The 21,685-nt window shown below is 39.0% G+C and overlaps 1 protein-coding gene across 1 annotated transcript in view; it reads right to left on the bottom strand.

The window, feature by feature from the left end:
• The window catches only part of XYLT1 (xylosyltransferase 1), a 131,464-nt gene that overhangs the window by 11,613 nt on the left and 98,166 nt on the right, over positions 1–21,685 (bottom strand). Inside the window, exons 6-10 of the mRNA XM_053472295.1 lie at positions 14,897–15,113; positions 11,327–11,503; positions 7,861–8,123; positions 4,561–4,756; positions 1,914–2,247 (exon numbers count right to left, since the gene is read on the bottom strand). Coding sequence (XP_053328270.1) covers positions 1,914–2,247; positions 4,561–4,756; positions 7,861–8,123; positions 11,327–11,503; positions 14,897–15,113 — 1,187 coding nt within the window. The remainder of the gene's footprint in view (positions 1–1,913; positions 2,248–4,560; positions 4,757–7,860; positions 8,124–11,326; positions 11,504–14,896; positions 15,114–21,685) is intronic.

The following is a 21,685-nucleotide window of genomic DNA, read 5'->3' as shown; positions in this document are numbered from 1 at the left end:
AGAGACATGTATCATATATAAATCATATGTCTTTTAAAAAAACTCAAATATGGGATACATGTCTTAAAATGGTCAACGGTATAAGTCTTCTTAGCAGTAATAACCAATAGTCCTGTCCCGAACCCCCTCCCCTGCTCTATCTCGACATTTCATTGTATGTTTCATTGTATATTATTTATTTTTTATTTATTTACGTTGTTACTATATTTTTTTTTTTTTTTTTTTTTTTTTTTTTTTTTTTTTTTTATGTTGATGTTTCTATGATATCTTAACGTATGTTTATATCTAATCAAAACGTAAATAAAGATTTAAAAAAAAAAAAAAAAAGGAAGATGAAGATTAAAGTGTGACTGCGTCGTGGTTATTTCCAGTCCTGAATATGTAATTATGATGACAATGCCCCGTAATCATAGCTGCAGTTATGTGCTTGAGGGGCAATCCTTAATATATCGAGCATAATCGAGGATAAGAATTCTCTGGCTTAGTGTGCACAAGGACTACGCATATACTAGACTCGTGTACCTATCTGGGAACTCTCAGGCAGATCGGAATCTTGGGGCAGGGAGCACCGTTTGGTCACACCCACCTCCCCTCCATGTTTGGCTAGCCCTGCCTCCAGGCACAACTAGCCCTGCCCCTTTGTCAAGCCGCTCCCCCAGAAGAGCGAGCACTCCAGGTAGCCCTCCCCGATAAGCTCTCAGGTATGTTCATCTACATTCCCCTGGTGGTTTGGTTCAGTAATGAGCCAAGGAGTTTCCCTGATAAATGCATGGAAAATTGGGAAAATTATAGAAATGTCTCCGGAATTCTCTACTGAAACCTGGTCATCTTGACTTCTGTCACATAATTTGGACAGGTCTCCCGGATGACATACAGCGTCTTATTATTCATACACTTAAGTACTATATTGAATAATGTTTATTTTCCAAAATATGTTCAGTTCAGGCACTTCTACAGATAATAGGTAGGAGTTTTTATTACGTGACCTGCAACTGAAAAAAGAGCACATAAAACCGTTTGTGTTAAAAATCGGAAAGAAAGAAAATGAAAAAAAAAGCGCCTTTAAATCTGGTGTTATTATGAGATATTTGCCAGTTGGTGCTGCTGTTAAAGAAGATTAGAACTGCATTCGCACACAGCAGTTACTTTAATAGGCTCACAGTACACAAAAAAGCCTGATGAATATCCACATTCCGAAAAGGTAAAATAACAAAAATTAAAGGTGTTTTTCCTTCTTCTAGAACTGTGGGTTATTTTTAAAAGGGACCCTCCAGCCATCATAGTCACCTTAATACATATAATAGCTTTAAATGATGAGGATGCCCCCTTGCAAAGGCATATGCCCCGTTTTCACACAGGAGATGTGTTTGGCCAAAACAGGCAATCAGTGGTAAGATTTCCCAGACTACAGTGGCGGAGGGAAGCTGCAGCTCTGTATACTCAGCTTTCCCCTGTAAGTCTTTTATTATTATTATTTTAGTTTTTAAAGAATACATATCAAAGTACTCGGGTGGCAGAAGCGGTGTTTAGACACGCCCTACACCCCGCCCATGTACCCCTCCCACGCCTACTCAAATATAATGCAGGTGGGACTAGCCTCATCTGCAACATTGCTGTTACCGCCCATCGCCATTGTTGGCGCCACCCACTGACACCGTTAACCCCACTTAACGATGATGTTGCCCCGCCTACTCACATCATTGGCCTACTTGAAAAGGAAGTGCTATGGCGAGCCAGAGGCTGGATTTGCCCCCCCCCAAATAAAACTATGGCAAAAATATCCCAATACAGGTTATACAAAACCTAAAACGCTGGAGATCTGGAAGGACAGAAGGTGCTCTTGATTGTTTGGCTATACATTTCCAACGTATACAATGCAGAAACATCATGGAATATGTTGGTACAGAACTTACCGTGCTTTATGGGCTGCCGGTTAGAGAAAGTGAGGGGGGTAACCAGGAATTTGGTTTCTGCCACCGGTACCCAGTGATGTAAAATCCGAATGGTCCATATACCGGGTCTGAGCGGTAAGTTCAGCGGAGGTTTGTAATGAGTATATTCTGCAGAGGATTCTATCAGAATATCATAGGTCGCTGCAATGACATTGATGGGGTCGATCCACACCACCGTGACCGTTATATTAGGTCCTTTCCCCCATTTCTGCATAGCTATTGGCTCATCCATTGGCCCCATAATGCCACCGAAGTTACGAAATATTCTTTCCTTGGCGTCCCAGTCAGTGCCAACCTGCAATACAAAGTGCGTTCCAAAGTGAATTAACAATGAAATAGTCATGAATGCGGTATACCACCAGAAGCATCTATCATCAAAATAACAAAAGAAACACCCTTTCAGGGCTATGCAATAAACAAAATGCCTGGTGAATAAAATATATAAGCCAAAGCAAATTATTATGCACTATAACTTAAAAGAAAATGGACAGACTTAAAAAAATGCAATGTTCTTTTCAGAAGATAAGAGAAATTTCACTTGCATATGTTTGCAATTGATAAAAGATGATTTATACTATCGTGCGGCAGAGAACATAGTTTTTGTTTTCTTACTGAAAATGCAAAATTAATGTATTCACCAAATACTGAAGATGTTTGGGATTTTTCTTGCTACCGTAAATTAACAGTTTTCCTAACAGATTTAGAAACTCTGCTCTTATTGTTCTGTCTAGTTTTTACATCTGGTTTCCACCAACTGGACCTGATATTCTGTGAATCACCTTGAGAAGCGATTCAAACTTTATTCTATTAATATTTACACACATAGTACTTCATCATGAACATTATAATGCAGATGAGCACATTTTTTTAGCATCATATGAGATAAACTGCTATATTCTATACATTAACTGCATAAAGTTTGGTAGCACACTAGACCCATCTTGGACTTCTCCCTGCGTTGTCCAGCTTCTTTGAGGCACCAAAGCCGGAGTGTACCCTCTAGACATCTAAAATTCTGCACGGACTCCAAACACACCACAGAACCCAAGATTCGGAATTGTGGTGTTGGCAGGTACGAGACTAACTGTAAAACTAAATAATGAGGTCTGTAATTTGCTGCCCTTCAGCATTTCTGCAGCACCACTTAAATGATCCATCTAGAGGACAAGAAACCAGATGCACCCCAGAAGACAATTTCATCACTCCCCAGCCCATCTAATTTACAGTATGACATCACAGATTTACTACAGTTCGCCAGTTGTGTTTATCTCAAATTAACATTTTTATATATATATTTTTTTTTATTTTTTTCCAACTATTGGAGAATGTGAAAAAATGCTTAAAAATAGATGCAGAAAAACTAATTTGTTCTTATGAGAAACAGAAGTAAAACAGAAATAAACAAATAAGAGCTGTTATAACTTATCACTTCAGGGAATTAAAAGTCAACTAGCAGACACTTTGATAAACAGCACTAACCAAACATTAATCTCTTTAATGGGACATTAATGTCTGAGATTTGCCACACACACCAAAAGTCTGAGTTCTACATTGGTCTTTCTTAATTGCCCAATCATGATTGCCATTTATTATGTTGGTCACATTGATAGAAAAAAGAATGCATCCTATTAATTTTAAGCTGGAGCAGAATACTAAATCTTCATATTTTGTCTGCGTTTGTATCATTTATATGCCTTACCTGCATCTTAATGTGTTTGCGTGACTGAATGTCTGCATTAGGGTGTATACGCATAGAACGTGTTCACCAGCAATGCTCCTAGGTTTGCACAAAACAACAGTATATAAGGTCGATATATGCAGTGGGTTAACTCTTCTACTTGACCATGGTCTTCCTCTTCAATAATATGGACTATCCATTATTACTATATGTGTGGAGTCTGCACTACCTTCTGCAATCAGATATTCTGCCTCTACTGCTGCACTTTGTCTTCTATGGGACAAGTGTGTGATGAGAGCGGCACCTGGGGGGGTCAGCATTCTCTCTTTTACGGAGCCGACCGCCGGATTAGTGACCCTATGACCTCCGTGACTTGTCCCCAGATGCCGTTAAACTGCGCAAGCACAAATCTTGGAAACAAGGCAGAGGTCCCCCCCCCGTTAGGAACAGGAGGTCTGTGTATGTCAGGCTTAGGACATCTTCTCCTATCTATTATTACAAAAAACGTTTTATGTGGATAGTTTGCCAAACCCTTTACTGCCCCTTTAAAAACGTCAAAAGTTTGAGTCACTTAGCCGTTTTCATGGAAAACCAGGAAAATTCTAGCTGTTACATAATTGCAAAAGGGTTTTCTAATGATCAGTTAGCCTTTTAAACTTAAACTTGGATTTAGGAGTGATGGGTATGATGGCAATGGGAGGCCTCTGTATGAAGATATTCTATTAATAATCAGCCGTTTCCAGCTACAAAACTCATTTACAACATTAAAAACATCTTCACTGTATTCCCGATTCCTTTCATGTTATTTTAACAAATAATTTGGACAAAATTTGCCTTTCTTTCAGAAACAAGGACATTTCTAAGTGACCCCAAAGCGAGGGGGATGGAATATATCAGGATGGGGGAATTAATGTTTATGCCCAAACTTACCTCGGAGAACTGCAGCCTTCCAAAATCACTGGTGGGATTAGCAATCTTGAAAACTTTCTTTGGCATTACCCAGGTCTCCAATGTCTCCAGTTTGCTGACGGCAAGATTTGTGGCATGATGTTTAATGAGAAAGCCCTGAAAGCGATCAGCGAGGAAATAAAGATGGACTGACACTGGATGGCCCATGGAAAAGTACCTGGAATGAAAGATCAAAATGTCATTGCATCTCAATCAAAATTCATAAGAATAATGAATAATAAGAATAACATGCATATACCGTTCTAGAAAGTTGGTGATACCTTTCAGTTCACCACTTGTAAGGATTAATTTGAGGGCTCTAGAGAAGACAAAACAATGTTCCAAAGTATTCCGAGACTGAAAACTTTGGAACATTGTCATGTCTTCTCTAGAGCCCTCAAGTTAATCCTTCCAAGTGGTGCAAGAGGTATCACCAACTTTCTAGAATTTTCTAAACCACCACTAAAGGAATATTATACAATTAGGCGATCGGGGGTGAGACGTAAAGAAGGTGCTACTTGCACCGAGACACAATGTGATTTTCATGGGTTTTCCAGAAGTCACTGTACAGCGAGTTCACATGATGATCCTGGGCTGCACACGGGAATCAAACCGTTTACAGAGGTAGACGCAAGCGAAAATGCTTTCCCCTGAACAAATTACATGTGATGTCCCCTAGACAACTGTCCTATAAAACCTCTCTTCTTTCCTATTTATTAGATGGTGCTTATTTAGCAATCAAAAGTTTCTGACTTTAAAGGCACAGGAAGTTTTCATATACCGTATTTGCTCAATTATAGGGCATATAGGGGGTATAAGGCATTTCTGGAGGCAGAGTGGCAAGCCTGGGGGCTTATATACAAAATAAATGTCATAAACGTGTTGCTCCTTGGCACATGTAGGCAGTGATCAACGGCTGGATGTGCTTGTCCATCTCAGCAAAAATGGATATCTTTATTAGATTAGGCGTGTCCTTTTCCATTTCACAGAAACCTCAATTATTAAGTATATTTAAAGCTCCGCTCATGTGGGCACTAATAATAATTAGATGTTGGCTCCTGCTGTATTTTGAGACTTGTTGAAGCATACAGGTTAGTCCACGATGTGCCTGGCTGAAGATATGGTCCTTAGGATGCTTCTCTTCTATATTCCATCTTGTCTGCTGAAGATCTGGATGACTTAATGTTTTATCTGTCATCGGATTGCGGTTTCCAAATCTATCTGATGCTAATCCGGACAAGCCTTCACCGTATAGCTCCATTATTAAACACCGGCATTTCTATTTTAGGCTGTTTTCCATCACCTTTTGTGCTAAATGTAACACGTTTCTAAGTAACTGCAGCATTCGAAACATATTCCTACTACAGGGAAGAACAAATCTTGTCTAGAAATAATTCTCTCAATATTATTTATTGTTTTTTATAGAGGCATCATATGCCGTAGTGCTGTACAAAGGGTATACAAGTAGAAGCAAGAAGTAAAGAGGGTTCTGCTCAGTAGAGTTTACATTGTAGAAGAATCATGTCAAATTATGCCCTACTTACATTTCCTCAGGGAACGCTCAGTCCCAAGTGTCTTGACACAATAAGAAGGGACTGATAGGTTCAAAGCCTTTGTTGCTAAAGGAAAATACTGTTTTTATGTGATTAACATACCTGGGAATTCTCTGGATGTCTCCAGGTCACTGGGCTCTTTCTCCGGGCGAGGGAGAAACGTTTAGACACAGAGCCTCCCCAGCCTATTCCTATCCTTCTCCCATACAGCTTTAATCTATCCAGGTCTCGTGGTTAGCCCACTGCCTCACGTGGCTAACCCCAACCATGTATAGGGCTAGGCCCATTCTCACCCAAGCCACTGCCCCACGTTATTCACGGATGGACTCCCTAACCGTGTGGTTGCACCATGGCATAGTACCCCTTCTAGCACCTACTGTATGGCGACATATACACACGGATATATAAACACGAGACTGAGTTTAAGCATATAAGCTGTTAACTTCAATCCATTTTTATTAGCTGAGAAACCGCGGAGTAAAAGAACTCTATCAAGACGTAGAACATCTGGAAAGATGGTTTTTTTTCTGCTACGTGTTAACAATGTAGAGCACTCAGAATACAAACAAGGCTGACATTGATGGAGTCGCCGAAGACGCGGCAAACAAATCACTGCAGCCAATATAAGCAAAATTCCCCCTGCTGCTCTGAATACTAAAGCGCCTTGTTCTTTATGTGTGTATGTGCGAGCGTGTCGCTGTAAACATTTACTCGCGGAACAAACAGAGTACGTTTGGCTGCAAGTATGTATTATGGAAATAGGCCCGATAACACAACTATCCTTTATGGTTTATTTCGCTTCGTTTCAGCGGCATGGCAAAAAAAAAAAAAAATCTACACCGTTCATATCAATAAGACCTTGTAGTCATAGAGCCATTGATTCAGGGGTCGATTGCAGGAATTTGATCTGGAAAAGGGCTGCCGCATTGATTTGTTGAAAACAGCTCTTTAGATATGCAGGCAGACAACCAGGCTGTTGATGCGAAATTGAAGTGCTTGGGAACACTTAATAATTGCTGTGCAGGACATTATTGTCAAAGTAGTTTATACATCTGAACAATTGTTTATCGTTCTCTGCTGACCTTGTTGGCTAAGCTTGCGATTTTTGTCGGGATGCGGTGGGGGGGGTCCGTTGCTGCAAGCAATACATTACAAGAGCACATTATGGATTCCCTCTAACATTACTATAGATGGAGCTTTTTACGGGGTTTGGCTATGATATACCGGTGTCCCTGTTTGCAGCCCACATCCCAGATGTGCCTCTCTTCTAGGGCGCTGAGAAGGTTTAGTGTACGAGTATATCACGGTGATATACAATCTTCAATCATAGAAATGTGTATATAAACAGAAGGAAGTGTATTGGTAAATTCGTTTGTGTACATGAAATATATTTCCTTCCTTCTATATGCATTCTTCTTCTTCCAAATGCAAGAACTATCAATCAAAGTCACATGGATTGGGTCACAAAGCCCCCTAAAACATCCGTCTTGTGTTAGCCATTTGAAATGTGGGGAACTATGTTATGATGTCATAGACTGGATCATATTTTATAAACAAATACTTTCTGTTCATCCCCAGCCAAGACACAGCTGTTGTATATTTGCATATATGTAGCTAGTAGCATTGCGTCCACGGCACTGTAATGCATCCAGGCCAGCAGTTTAAGGTGTGATTAGAAGAACTGGCACTCTTCTATGATCAGAAAATGTATTTTCTGTATTGCACTTACCTACAACTGTTTTCTCCATCTGTGTGCAACGACTCCTCTGCTCGCTTTAGACCCATGCGAGAAAACGAATGGAACATGGTCAGCATGACGTCGCTTATGCTGTGAACGCCATCAGGTTCATCATAAAGATTCTCCCAGTACGATCTAAGGCCTGGCGTTCCAGACGGGTAGTTACCATACAAATAATAGTCCAACTGCCCGATTATTTCTTGGTTCACGGCGGCTTCAAACTTACGAGCAAAAAACGTTGGCCGTGCAGTTTGCTACAGAAATGGGAAAATAGGTTAAGGTGAATTATCACTATGGTGAAACAATTTATAAAACAACTAAATCACAGATAAATAACGACTTATAATAACTTATTTCTCCCTTTTTTATGTTTCAAATGCTGTTTATTTAGGCCCTGCTGGTATGGTCTGCATAACATTTCCGTTTTTGACATGGTTTGTCTGCATCGGTCACAGACAGACGCTCTCCATTAACAGACAACTCCTTTGCCACATTTCCGAGAATTCGCTGCTGCACTGAAAAGCGGAATTTCTTCCCAAACACATTGATTACGTTATTTGAAATTAATGTTTCTTTTTTTTTTTTGCAAACTCTCAGCCACGCATTATAAATGAAGAACATATTATTTACTAATGACAAACAATTAAAATACAAAGTGCTGGACCTTTGTGGGTAAAAGGCAGTGCTTTACGGGCTGTTTTAAAGCCACGTTAGGCTCTTCCTGGAATACATTTGAGGAAAAGACTGCACTTGGAGCAGTTCGATCTTGCAAGCTTGTCTGAAGCAACATCTCAATGTTATGTCTGACACCGCAGTGATAGGAACATGACGGGAGGACCAGACATTTGTATAAGAGGCACATTCTCTAGGTCTGTACGCGCGTCAGACAGAAAAAACCCTGGCCATGTGTGAAATTACCTAATGGGTTTTTTCTGTTTGTCAATTTGTTTAGTGAATCTAAAAGTGAGATGTTGTTTCTCTCTCTATGGTTATCCATGGCTTCTCTCTTTTCCAATATCCAGAATGCCTGCCCCAATATGCGTGGCAAACTGTATGGGTCGAAAGGGTCCTACCTGCTGATCCATTCTATGTTTCTATGGTAGCAAAGTTGGCAAAACGAATGCTCAGAGTGACCGTAGAACCATACAAGGTGGATGGAGGCCTCTGAGACATCGGAACTTCAGGATGTGGGGAAATATGGCCGGTGATTGGAATTGGCCGCTCTGAGGGCTTTTTCCAGGATTAGCATGTATGGGTAACGGTTATGTCACTTTACCCAGCCTTAAAACAACAAGTGGTGCTACTATGTTATTTAAAAGTTCCACCTTCATGTAGTAATTTAGCTGCTAGTTTTCGGTAGCACTGGAAATCCTAGCATTTGACTTCCGTATGATTACCTGATGGAACCACCGGAGCAAGACAGGTCAGAGCCTTATGGACGTTATGCGTCTTGTGCATAAATATAGGATTACAGAACTAGATACAGATAGTTCATTAAATCCTATGAGGGTGATTGATAATGGACGATCTGCCCACTATATGTATGTCCCTACTCTGGCATGTATAGTAGCTGCTGGATTTTCCCAAAATGCTGAAGACCCCAATTCTTGTCCTAATGTCCTTCAGCAAAGGTCTACATAAGGACTAACTGGAGCATTTTTCTTTGAATGACCTTAGACATAGTACACCTTCTGTCTGGCCTAAATGTAGAACTGCCTGCATTAGTTTAAAGCACATATATATATATAGGCTGTCTGCAAAGAAAGAGCATAAATAATAAAATACCGATATACGGACAAAGCAGAAAATATCTCCCGGACTCTATGACCCGGATTTCCCAGATGAATTCCTGTTAAAATGTCTCGCTCAACATATAGCTTTTAATTATGTCTAGACGGTGGCAAATACATCACTGGAGAACGGATTGATTTGCATCGGATCCATTGGCCCTTTAGGGAAGAAGATATTGTTTACAGCAATAACATGTTGGCCAAAGACAACCTCTTTCTCCCCTGAGAACAGCGTAGTAACGAAATACAAAACGCAGTGAAAGAGTAACAAAACACATCCAGACAGTCCTCTGACGGTCGGAATATGCGGTGTGATTGCTATTAAAGAAATCCTGAAAGATTCTGTGAAGATGATAGCTTTGCAATATTACATAGCCTATTTTTGCATGCCCTTCACAAAACGAATACAGAGCGAGTCAAAGTCACTGCTGAGCCGATTCTGCATTGATATATCTTATCTGAAAGATAAATGCTGTAGACTAGACCTGTCCAACGCTAGCCTTTGGTTGTCAAAACATCCATTAAGCGCGTACATAAATTCATTCACATACCAAGCCTTCTTGAATGTAAATTATGTTTATTTGCATACATTCTGTGCTCCTGCTATATTCTGGGGAATAGCAAAACATGACACGGATCCACAGAGAACATAAAATTCTGCGCCATGGAATCATAACAAAATATTCTGAATCGCATTATCTCAACATGAAGTTCAAAGAATTAACAGCGAACAAAGCATTCGGTGGGGGGTGGTAAAAAAACCAAATTCTTCTTTAAATTGAAGGCTCTGACATCATAATGACATCATATACCTAAGCTCTTATGAAAATAATCTAAACAAACAGAGAGAAGAACATTTACACATGAAATTGGCTTGACAATGCCATAATAGGGGTCTGGGATTCCAAATTTTTGTGGAATGGCTGGAAACCTCAGTGGGCAGAAGAAACCACACATAAGAAAATAAAAGCTAGGTAAGAAAATGCAGAGGAACATGCATCCTCCTTCTGTGGTTTACCAAGACAAAAAGCTATATTTTCCTAAACCGTGCAGTTGGTTTGGACTTGACTGCGACTTGTTTTGGGAAAACGTTAATGCTGCAGTTCTAAGCAAAACTGTAAAAATGTGTTCCATGTTCAAAGAAGAATATTTGTCATGGGACTTTCCCTTTGAATTCAAACACTGAGCACAGTTATGAAGTTAGTCAAGCAGCAGAGAAATTATCACAAGATATCAACTATATCGTGCGGTGAAGGGCAACAAATGAGAAGCTTTGCATCTTTATCTTAAAACCTGAGAAATAACTGAAAAAATGTAGTTGTGGGTCATCAACAGAGAAACAGACCATCCAAAAACCTAAACCTAAGATCAAATCCCTGGAGGCATCTAACCAACATGCATCGTTACTACAATATTTCTGGATGGTCTTGGTCCATTGGACTGAGCATTCACACCATCATTTAGGCAGACACGTCTTACTCATAGTGAAAATGAAGTGCTGTCGCTACATATTCATTTCGACGCGTTGGTATTTAAACACCAACTTTTGGTAGCGAAGAATGAAGTAGACTGTATCTATGTGATTCGCCTGCTGTTCATACTGTACTACACGTAAGCATTTACACATAAATGGCATTTGAAATCATAATAGATCTCTTTGTACTTACCTGAAACCTGTGGAAGTCAGATGGCTTGAAGTCATTTGGCGAGCATCCACACCAGTCAACTATATGCTTATACTGGCATTTACAGCCTAATTTTCGGTTCCAGTTGGTGATTCTCAAATTATTATCAACCATTGTATCGCAATAGGGACTGTTTTCCAAGACCGTGTGGAAGAAGGACTGAAATGAAATGAAATAAAATACTGTATCAGCGTAAAGCTCTACAGCTGTCTAACTGCTAAGAGTCAATTCAAACTACTCTAAAGGAGAACGCTTAACAAAATAGCTTAATGTTAAGCACACAATTAAAATTATCGGACGTTTCTTTTGGTTTTCTCCTCAAACTAGCTTAGCTAATCGCCCTCCTGCATACTCCACCTTTACAACGGCTGCTTCAACCAATCAACAACTATCAGCAACTTAATGACAATGTGCAGGAATAATGGTGCAGGAATAATGGTGCAGGAAGCTAAGCTGACTGCTCTTATGGTATCCACATGGGGTGGGCTTCTTATTCACATATAAGTGTATATATTGCATATTTTCTGTAAACACAAGTACATTTTCTACATTATAGGTTTATTTAGCGCCCCCTACTGTAAAAATGCATGTGACAGAAAAAATTAACCCTTTGCAGCCTCAAGTAAACCCATGGGTAATTGAAGCTGGGAAAAATCCCATAGCAGCTCTATGAATATTAACTTTCACTATAGTAATCATAAACATTTGCTAGATATCAGATGCGGATAAAATAATTTTTTTGAATCCCTAGAGTGGTTTTATAATTAATATAATATCTTTTTTAAAATATGCAAAAATCGACTTATTTAGCCAGTGGAAAGATAATGACTATTATATAATAGCAATATATATATATATTTCAGTACTTCAGAAATTACTTCAATTAAAAAAAAAAAAAAAAAAAAAAATATATATATATATATATATATATATATATATATATATATATTTTTTTTAATTGAAGTAATTTCTGAAGTACTGAAATTCTGCCAAGTTTGGAGCGCCTGGATATTTTTTCTGGATACATTTTATGTTCTATTTTCTAAATATGTGAACCGTGTAAGTTAAAAGACAAAATGGAGGACCAGGCTTCTGTGGCGTTTCATATACCCTCAGAATGTGAATGCAATATAAAATATCGAATGTGAGGAATAATGATTACAGTTGTTGTTTTTAGGTTTGATTCAAAAAAACAACCATGTAATTAAAAAAAATAATACTTCATGGTGGATGTTAGGCCAGTCAAATTACAGGTTTTCTTCAAGAGGGCTGTTTTCGAGGAACACAAAACAAAAAATAGTGCTATCCCACACAGTTTATGGAACGTGTGCCAAAGTGCTTAACGTTGCCGAGCGTATACCAAAACATTTGGTATTTGGGTAACCAGATGTCCTCTGCAGTTCTCCTGATTAAAGGAGGAATATGGTTACCATATCTGAGAACTCTCTGGGTTCAACCCGGAGCTCCAGAGGAAACCTTGCTTCCCCAGGTCAGTTTCTCCTTTCTCTAGGCAGAAGAGCAGTGTTTGGCCACGCCCACTCCCTGCCTACTCTCCGCCCACTACCACTTACCCACCCACTCAAGGCTACCTTGGGCTAGCCCTGCCTCTTATAGATGATCCCCAGAAGAGGGAGCACTCCGGGTAGCTTGCCCTGGAATGTTCCCACGTATGATGACCACTCTATTTTTCGAACGATGACTTCTTAAGGGACACTTCAGTGAGTTCAACATATTTACTATCAATTGGCTCCAGATGAAAACCTTATATCGTACATTTTTGCTTGGAACCCTCATACACATGTAAAAGAAAATATAGTCTCGGTTTTTCTTTAGGACCCTAACGCCCTCTGTATAAAAGTTATAAAAATACATTTATTATATGTTTGTTAAGAGTAGGTCCTTCTGGTTTTAAATGACTATAAAAAATATCCCTCAATCGACCACTTGTATTGTATCTTAATGATTCTATTTCTACTTTTATCTAAACAAAAGAAGGCTTTAATATACAGATAATAATAACATTTAGTTCCAACTTGTCTCACCACGGAGTTTTACCAGGACTTTTTGAGTTAATTTCATTTTAACAAAGTTATTTACGGAATCTGATAAATCTTTTAGAGCCATGGATTAAAAATACATTAGACGTGTTAAAATGATTTGACTCTTTTAGAGCTTTTTAGAGCTCTTTTTAGAGCTGAGCCTTTTCAAAGTCTCAGATTCACTTAAAGGTACATTAAAGCTTTATGATAACCAACATGGCTCATATGGGTAGAGTACATCCAAACCGTAGATGGCAGTGGTTAAGCTACAAATTCTAATAATAACACGTGAAATAAAACGTAACTTTTTCAGGGTTACTGTGAGGTCAAAAATTGTTTACTTTCATACAATGTCAAGGCAATGGTGACCATGAAACATTACTTTCCTTTTAATATTGCATTCTAATGCGTGGAAGTATTGGCTTGCCATAGAATTATTATGGATCTCAAAGATTTTATTTCACACGTAATTGATTCTTAAATACATCATACTGTCAACTTAAGAGGATAAAGTGGCTTAACCTAATTGATTCTGAAAATTACTATTCTATATAAATGTTGCTGCGATACTAAAGCCTCAATTTTGTTAATTCTCTAATTAACAGAAATTTAAAAGGATTTTAAAGGATGAAGGAAATGTGCTATTCAAAATCAATTACGTTTTGATAAATACCAAATATGGGTTTTTTTTTGTTTTTTTTTTTAACATTTTACTTTCTTTTGGTTTTTCAAAGAATGCGCAATAAATTAAAGTCATAAAGTACTATAACATACATCATTTTTTACTAGGGCTGTCAGGGACATTCATCTGTGCTGTGGTCGCTTGGTCGCGTAACGTAATGAAAGCCTAGTTAATCATCGCTTGAATGTATGATCCCTCGGTTTTAGGGTGAAAATATGATCTCAACTTTTGTTTTTCTAATTTAAAAAGGAAAATAAAATTGCGCCTGTTATTCAGCACTAACCTCCTAAAATATCTAAATAATATAGTCCACAAAATGAGAAATAGGACAATTCTAGGGTGGCGAAAACCTGAATCTATACATAAATAGCAAACAATTCTACTTAAATTATTTAATAATTCCTGACAATTCAGTAAATTTGGATTTTTTTCTCTTTTCTTTTTTTGCTTGAGTTGGTTAAAGTTATAGAGGCATGTATCCTCACTCAAGCGAAGCAAAAAATACCCAATTATCAACTGCCCTGTGTCATCAAGTGATATGTAACATTCCCATTAAAATTAAATGAAAACTAATAGGAACTGTAGGCTGTACGAATCCGGCCAAACGAGAATTACTTATTCTAGTTAAATTAACAACATTGTAACAAAAACTGAGAACTGTTCCGCTTTGCTAAGAAAACAAGCTTGCTCGTCTCTATACTGTTCTCTACTAGAGTAGAATTAACCACAGAGATTGTTGAAATGGTGCCGTCCTCTACATACAAATCAATTATACGGCGTGGCTAAGGATGTAAGCATCCATTGTTTTTCGAGAAATGATGTTAAACATACCTCAGCCGGAAGCAGCGTATAAGAATAGAATCTTTTCATCTTTGTAACCAGATCGTCATTGGAATAAGTCACATATTCCACAAATTTCCTGTTGAGCAGGAACCAGTCAGAACCACCATCCACGGTAATACCTTCGGGGATCTTCCTGTCCCCAAGACGCCACATGTGTGTGTCACACTCCAAAAAAAGCCTGTCCAGGCCCTGTTTTCTGATAAATCTACAGGAAGAAGAGAAAGAGAAAAAACAGAAGCGTAAGACGGTTTAATTAAAAGGTTCCTGCGATCCGTTAATGGCCGAGGGCACCTAGAACGTGAATTCCGGGTACAGAAACACAAGTTATTGGTTAATGCAGTCTTGGGGTTCGCTCGAAATATATAACGGAGTATTGGAAATATTTAGTTTCATTTGTTGAGATTGAGATTTTGACCACTTTAGTAGCCTTTTGCGTTGAAGGCCGCTACAATTTATATATCTTCATTTTCTCTCCACATGATTAGTAACCCTACCTATAAACAATATAGGTGCCACGTTTTTCACATAAAAAGCAGGTGGAACAAAGCCATGGGGTGTACCCTATATATCGTGGACTTCTGCTATGCCCAAAGGATATGGTTGGAATGGTAGCATCAGTAAAGAATTGTCATGAAGTTAGGAGCATACTTGGGAACGTCCAAGCCTAGACTACCTATAGCTCTCCATTTATAGGGCAGGGCTATCAGTAACAGTATTTCTTTAGCCACATTTTGTCACTTGCTGGTAGAACCCCAGAGCTTACAGATGCTAAATATTTTGGGGAAAACACAATGCTTTGGGGAAGAAAGAGGATTTAACAGCAATACTCGAACTTACATTACACAAATGTACGGCACAGTTTACATGATCAGTATAGGAAATACCCATCTCTGGGAACTGAACCCAAACATTGTCAGTAACTACTATTATCATGGAACAAGTAGAGCAATAAACAAAAATACATAACATTCTTACTCAGAAATAAAATAAGGCATGATTGACGGGTAAATGGCGTAACGGTTACGTAAACTCACCATAATTGTTGTTCGCGCATTACCACTGGCACTGAAGCAAATACAACTTTAGTTTTAAATAGGTAGGCTCATAAGTCACAAATCGTAGCAAAAGAGAGCAGGATGAATCAAAGTGGCTTTTAATGCCACCAGCAGAATTTCAGGCAATAATGGATAATTTTAGAGTAGCTGCTTCGTAATTACGATTATAATGATATGTACTTATCTGCGCACGCTAGAAAGTGAAATTACTTATAATTTCTGTTTGCGTTTGTCCCTTTTCTGTTTGAAATCGTTACTTTCAATTTATTGCACTTTGAAGACAAAACAGGGCATTTCCAGGGTACAAAACCCAGTTTATAATGGAGAAGATGTCATTTTAATGGTTCGCTTATTGGTTATATATTTTTAATTATACTTACAACAAATACATATATATATATATTTATTTCTTCTCACGTCACATCTATTGTGAAGTTATGATCTAGTGGCATATGGTTTGGTTACACTCTTGTACCGTCCTTTTATTGTAATTAACCCCTTGGCGGGTTTGAAGCTCTTTTAGATCTCTGTTAGTTCTCCCACAATAAAAAAAAAAAAATGTAAAACTGGAAAGAGTTTAACGTTTAATACAATAAGAGAGAACTTCAGTACACAAGGGGTAGGTAGGAGGCGCTATTAGGGCATCGGCCCGTCAAGGATTTGGCCGGTGTACTAGATGGATGGGCAGTCGCGGCCCGAGGAACATTATCCATAAGAGGTTTGATTTCCTGCATACGTAAGAGAGCAAGAGGAATAAATATTTCAGAAGATCCATTAGAGGCTCGCAGTAAATCACTTGTAAACCTGGTCTTACAAACCTTCACTAATATCCGAGTAAAATGTGTTCTCTATCAGTCTCATTGATACGGGTAATCTGTAGTTTTCTCCTGATCTGGGTATTTTATTTCTTTGTATCAAGGGAGAGATTTTGGTTCCTTAAGACAATGTTCATTTTACAACATTCAGCACAACTAGACGACAGAAAAATACCTATAGCCGGGGCTCTTACTACAAGCAAGGATAATCCTACAAGTCCTGTCAACAGGCAGTTGGGATAGCTGCTCCCATATCAGTTCTAATATATATAATTTTATAGTGCATATGTATTTATATTATATAAGGCAAAAACGGTACTCAAAATATTTTCTTATATGAAATTCTATAGAGGGTTGAATGTTCTTATAGGTAGTCCTACGTATTTGTTTTTAATCCATTTTAAGCCAGGAGCTTCAAGAACTTCTCTACTCTGTTCCACCCAAATCAACTATTTCTGGTAATATATTTACAAAGTCTCTCCCCCCCCAATAAGTCTCTTTTCTATAACGTACAGCGGTCGTGTTGTATCTTCATTTATTTGCATATTGTCTCCGATTCCCATTCGACTTCTCATCCTCCTCACAATAATGAAACACAATAGAAGCTTGGGTATTATACTGGCCTAAGTGCCTTTGGTCCTGTTGAAATCATTTAAATGCGACTTTGCAAGAAGTCTAAGGTTCATTCTTATTTTGGACAGTGTACTAAAACACTGTTGTTTGTAGCTGAAGAATGTAAGAAGCTAGCGTATCATTTAGCTGGGATGGATTTCTAGGAACAGATTTCAAGCGATTTGCCGTTGTAACAGAGCTTCCATTATAATGCTAATTAAAGACTAAATATGGGTTGAGATCAACTGGAAAACTGGGCAATGACTTGAAGTACCCAGAGACTGAAGACGCATATTGAAAATAACAATCTACTAGACACGGAATCAGTTAGTGATTACAATGCTCACTGAAGGAGCCAAGGGCTGATCCCCATGCCCGCGGACACTTTTTTCCCTTACATATACCCGCTGACATTTCAGGTGCCCAAATTGGGACTCCTGTGTTGGGGATGTGGCCAGAGGCAAGGAGGGTAAAGTGCAGCAGTTGGCAGGACCGGGTGCGTCGGTATGTGAGGGCAGAGGGATGATCACCGGTCCTTTCTCCCCAGCTGGCCCATGATCCCCCTCTGCGTGGGACAGTAGGGCAGCAATGTGGGACAGTGCCTGAAAATTGGGGCTGTCCCACAGAAACTGGGACACTTGGTGGCATGTAACAGAAGCAACCCCTGCCAACAGAGCAGCAGACGTTAGCAAGGCCCTAAATTATGAGGACAACATCGGATGTAACGCTGTTAAAAAACACAATTAGGTGACAAATGAGGAATACCAGTGAACTCATACATAACCAGCTACAGGAAAGGGGAGGAAAATCAGGCCTGGCACGCTAAGAAATTACATACATGCGCTCACAATCTACACTGTCACATCACCCGCTTAGAGGGACAAAGGCCATATATCCTTTTTATTACCTACATACACATAACCTTAAAATATACCTCCGGATGGACAAAGAGGAACACTTTTGTTTTAGGGGGATGTGATTGGACGCGTGACTAGGACACAGGACTTTACTGAGACTATGTGATTTTTCACCTATTATTACTTATTTCAATAAATCAGTGATTATATAGAAGAATGAGGTATTTTTCAGAATTTAATTTATAAACCTGTTTTTGGCTCTTTCTATACACATTATTCTGAGTTTTAGGGCTGTGCTACCACAAACATTCCAAGCACTTTGAAAAGAGGTACATCAGGGAGGAAAAAAGACGGAGGGGTTTGGGTCAAAAAGGGACACTTGGCAGGTATGTTAGTAGAAGTTTGCAGCCCACAGCTTTGTATTATTCCGATGCTCTATGTAAACTCTCTCTTTTCCTGTATATCTTGGTGAATATCCTCTTAGCCTTCATTGCAGGAAAAATCTCACTAATTGGACTGACTTTTAAACAGATAATGCACTAAATATCGCACTCGCAGGAGCCATTACAGTTATAATTAAACTTAATTACAGATAATTTCATATTTACAATACTCACAGATGTTACATAAAAAGAGTTCTGCCATAAAGAAAAGCTTTTATTTTGACTCTGTCCAGCTTAAAAAATGCTCTGCGGAAATAGAAGCGATATTACAGAACGTGGAATGGTAAAAATACATTAAACTTAAAGGGGGAAATTAGCATAAATAAAAGAGCGCTCTCACAGTAGGTGCTGCTGGAATGCTAGTTTCCAAGGAAATATGCCTGTCTTGGAAAATATTAATTTTATTTCAGAGCAGAACTTTAAATAGGCACTTGGTGGCCCCATTTACTAGAACGTTTTCTCTTTGTGGCCTTGATGTCTCTTGTGCTCCCTGCACGGGGATAGATGCCTTATAACGTTTAGGATTGCTGAACCCCTAGCTCCCCAGAAGGACGTTCTCTGCTTCCCACTAGACCACTGTCTGCGTTTGCAGCTGCACTGGACATCTTTCTCCTCCACCATCACCACCTAAAGACACAATCTACCCAAGTCAGCTCAACTTCCTCTGACCACGTATAGCCAACACTAGACCTTATAGGAAGACTAAGCTGCTATGTTGGCAAGGGGTACAGCCATGAGGTTTATCCTTTATGGACAAAAGAACTGCATGCAGAAGACAGAGGACACATAATTCATTCAGATCATAAAAGAAAGGGAGTAGGCCTGCTTAGCGTTATGGGCGCTGGCGATCAGTCCACTGACTTGTAAGCTATGGATGAACTTAACAGTTAATGTTTAGGTACAAAAAATATAATCACTTCCTCTATATTACTACACCTAGGAACTTTCCTCTTTCTCCTTGTTTAGCCATGTCTGCTCCCTGGGCACTTGTCCCTCCCCAGGTGTGTCTAAGCTTCCTCCATGAATGACTAACCTGTCCACCCTCAAAGCCACTTCCTCAGAAGAGGGAGAGCTCCAGGTATCCTATCCTAGACAGCTCCCAGGTAGGTCTATCACCCTAGACATGGGCTGGTAGAAATGTTTATAAGGGTGTATTTTTTATAGGTAATCGTTGAATTTTTATCTTAATAAATGACATGGTTTACATGTATTCCCAGGGTGTGATTGACTAGTTCCTGGTTATTTCACAGTCATCTGAGATTAGTATTAAACATGCCTTTGATATTTCATGTTCCATTCATAGTTCTGTCTGACTTGGCGAAGCATATTTACAAAGCATTAATTGCAAAGCCAACACTCTACCCATTTCGATGCCTCTTGTTATTCTGCACCTGGCTTTTAAGTAGAAATATGGCCCAAGACCTATAATTATTCCCCTGTATTTCTATGTAAACCTGCTGATGAGACTGGAAATCTGTCCAAGAGCTTTGCCCATTTTACGCTCCACTTTCAGAAAGCATTAGATTAAGGACAATTAAAGATGAAACGAGACACATTTGATGATATTGCACTTTATATGACCCATCGATGTGTCATCCTAACTCCTAATCGAGTTTTATAATCACAGAGGTGCATTCACAAGAAAGCAATTTCCAACGCCTTTTCAACTCGTGCTAATTTGGAAGTTTATTGTTATTTTCCTCATTAACACAAGACAATATTGCAGGTAACTAGGGACCTGTAACACATCATGATATTAACACATATTTTCTTTTCTCATGTACAATATGTGAACCCCCCCCCCCCAAACCTGACAGTCTTATACTTTTTTAAATAAACGACCATTATATATACACAAGGTTTTCTTTTTTTCATATATACAACTAGGTTTTGCAGAACTGTAAAGGTAACTTTTGTAAACCACAAGGCACAGTTTAAAGGAACATCTTTTTTTTTGTTCACTTTCAAAAAAAATAATAATCTGGGATTTCACGTAGTTTGAATGACTGAATACTGTGAACAGCCAACGAATATCAGTATCTCTGCACGAAGCACCCTTTTCACCATTATATTCCATTTATCTATTCTCTAAAATATTTACAGTGCTGCTCTTTGCAAACCACTATCTGGTTAGAAAAATAGTTTGGCTGTGTGGCAGAAAGAAGTGTTAAATGAATATAACACATGTGTTATGTGTGTGTGAGAGAGAGTGCATGTGTGTGTGTGTGTGAGAGAGAGTGTGTGTGTGTGTGAGAGAGAGAGTGAGAGTGTGTGTGTGTGTGAGAGAGAGAGAGTGTGTGTGTGTGTGTGTGTGAGAGAGAGAGAGAGAGAGAGAGTGTGTGAGAGAGAAAGAGTGTGTGTGAGAGAGAGAGAGAGAGAGAGAGTGTGAGAGAGAGATAGAGAGAGAGAGATAGAGAGAGAGAGAGTGTGTGTGAGAGAGAGAGTGTGTGTGTGTGTGTGAGAGAGAGAGAGAGTGTGAGAGAGAGAGAGAGAGAGAGTGTGTGAGACTGTGTGTGTGAGAGAGTGTGTGTGTGTGAGAGAGAGAGAGTGTGTGTGTGTGAGAAGAGAGAGAGTGTGTGTGTGTGTGTGTGAGAGAGAGAGAGAGAGAGAGAGTGTGAGAGAGAGTGTGAGAGAGAGTGTGAGAGAGAGAGAGTGTGTGTGTGAGAGAGAGAGAGAGTGTGTGTGTGTGAGAGAGAGAGTGTGTGTGTGAGAGAGAGTGAGAGTGTTCACTATATTGCCACATTGGTAATGCAATGGTCATTACGCGTGGCATACCCCAGAAGGGTAAGAAGCAAATCGCTTGCATTTGAAAGAGAAAACAATTAAATCACAATAAGCATGGGGAAATGCTTCACAGAGCAATTAAAACAAGCAACATACATTGGTAATAACAGCAGTGGATCATTACTGTAATTACCAATATATTCAGTATCTATAAAAGCCTGCTGGTGGGAACGGAAGGCATTGAAAATAATCTATTTAAACAGATACTATA

This window comes from Spea bombifrons, chromosome 7 (genome assembly GCF_027358695.1).
Source record: "Spea bombifrons isolate aSpeBom1 chromosome 7, aSpeBom1.2.pri, whole genome shotgun sequence".
Lineage (NCBI taxonomy): Eukaryota > Metazoa > Chordata > Amphibia > Anura > Pelobatidae > Spea > Spea bombifrons.
This window is presented reverse-complemented; position numbering and strand designations above follow the sequence as displayed.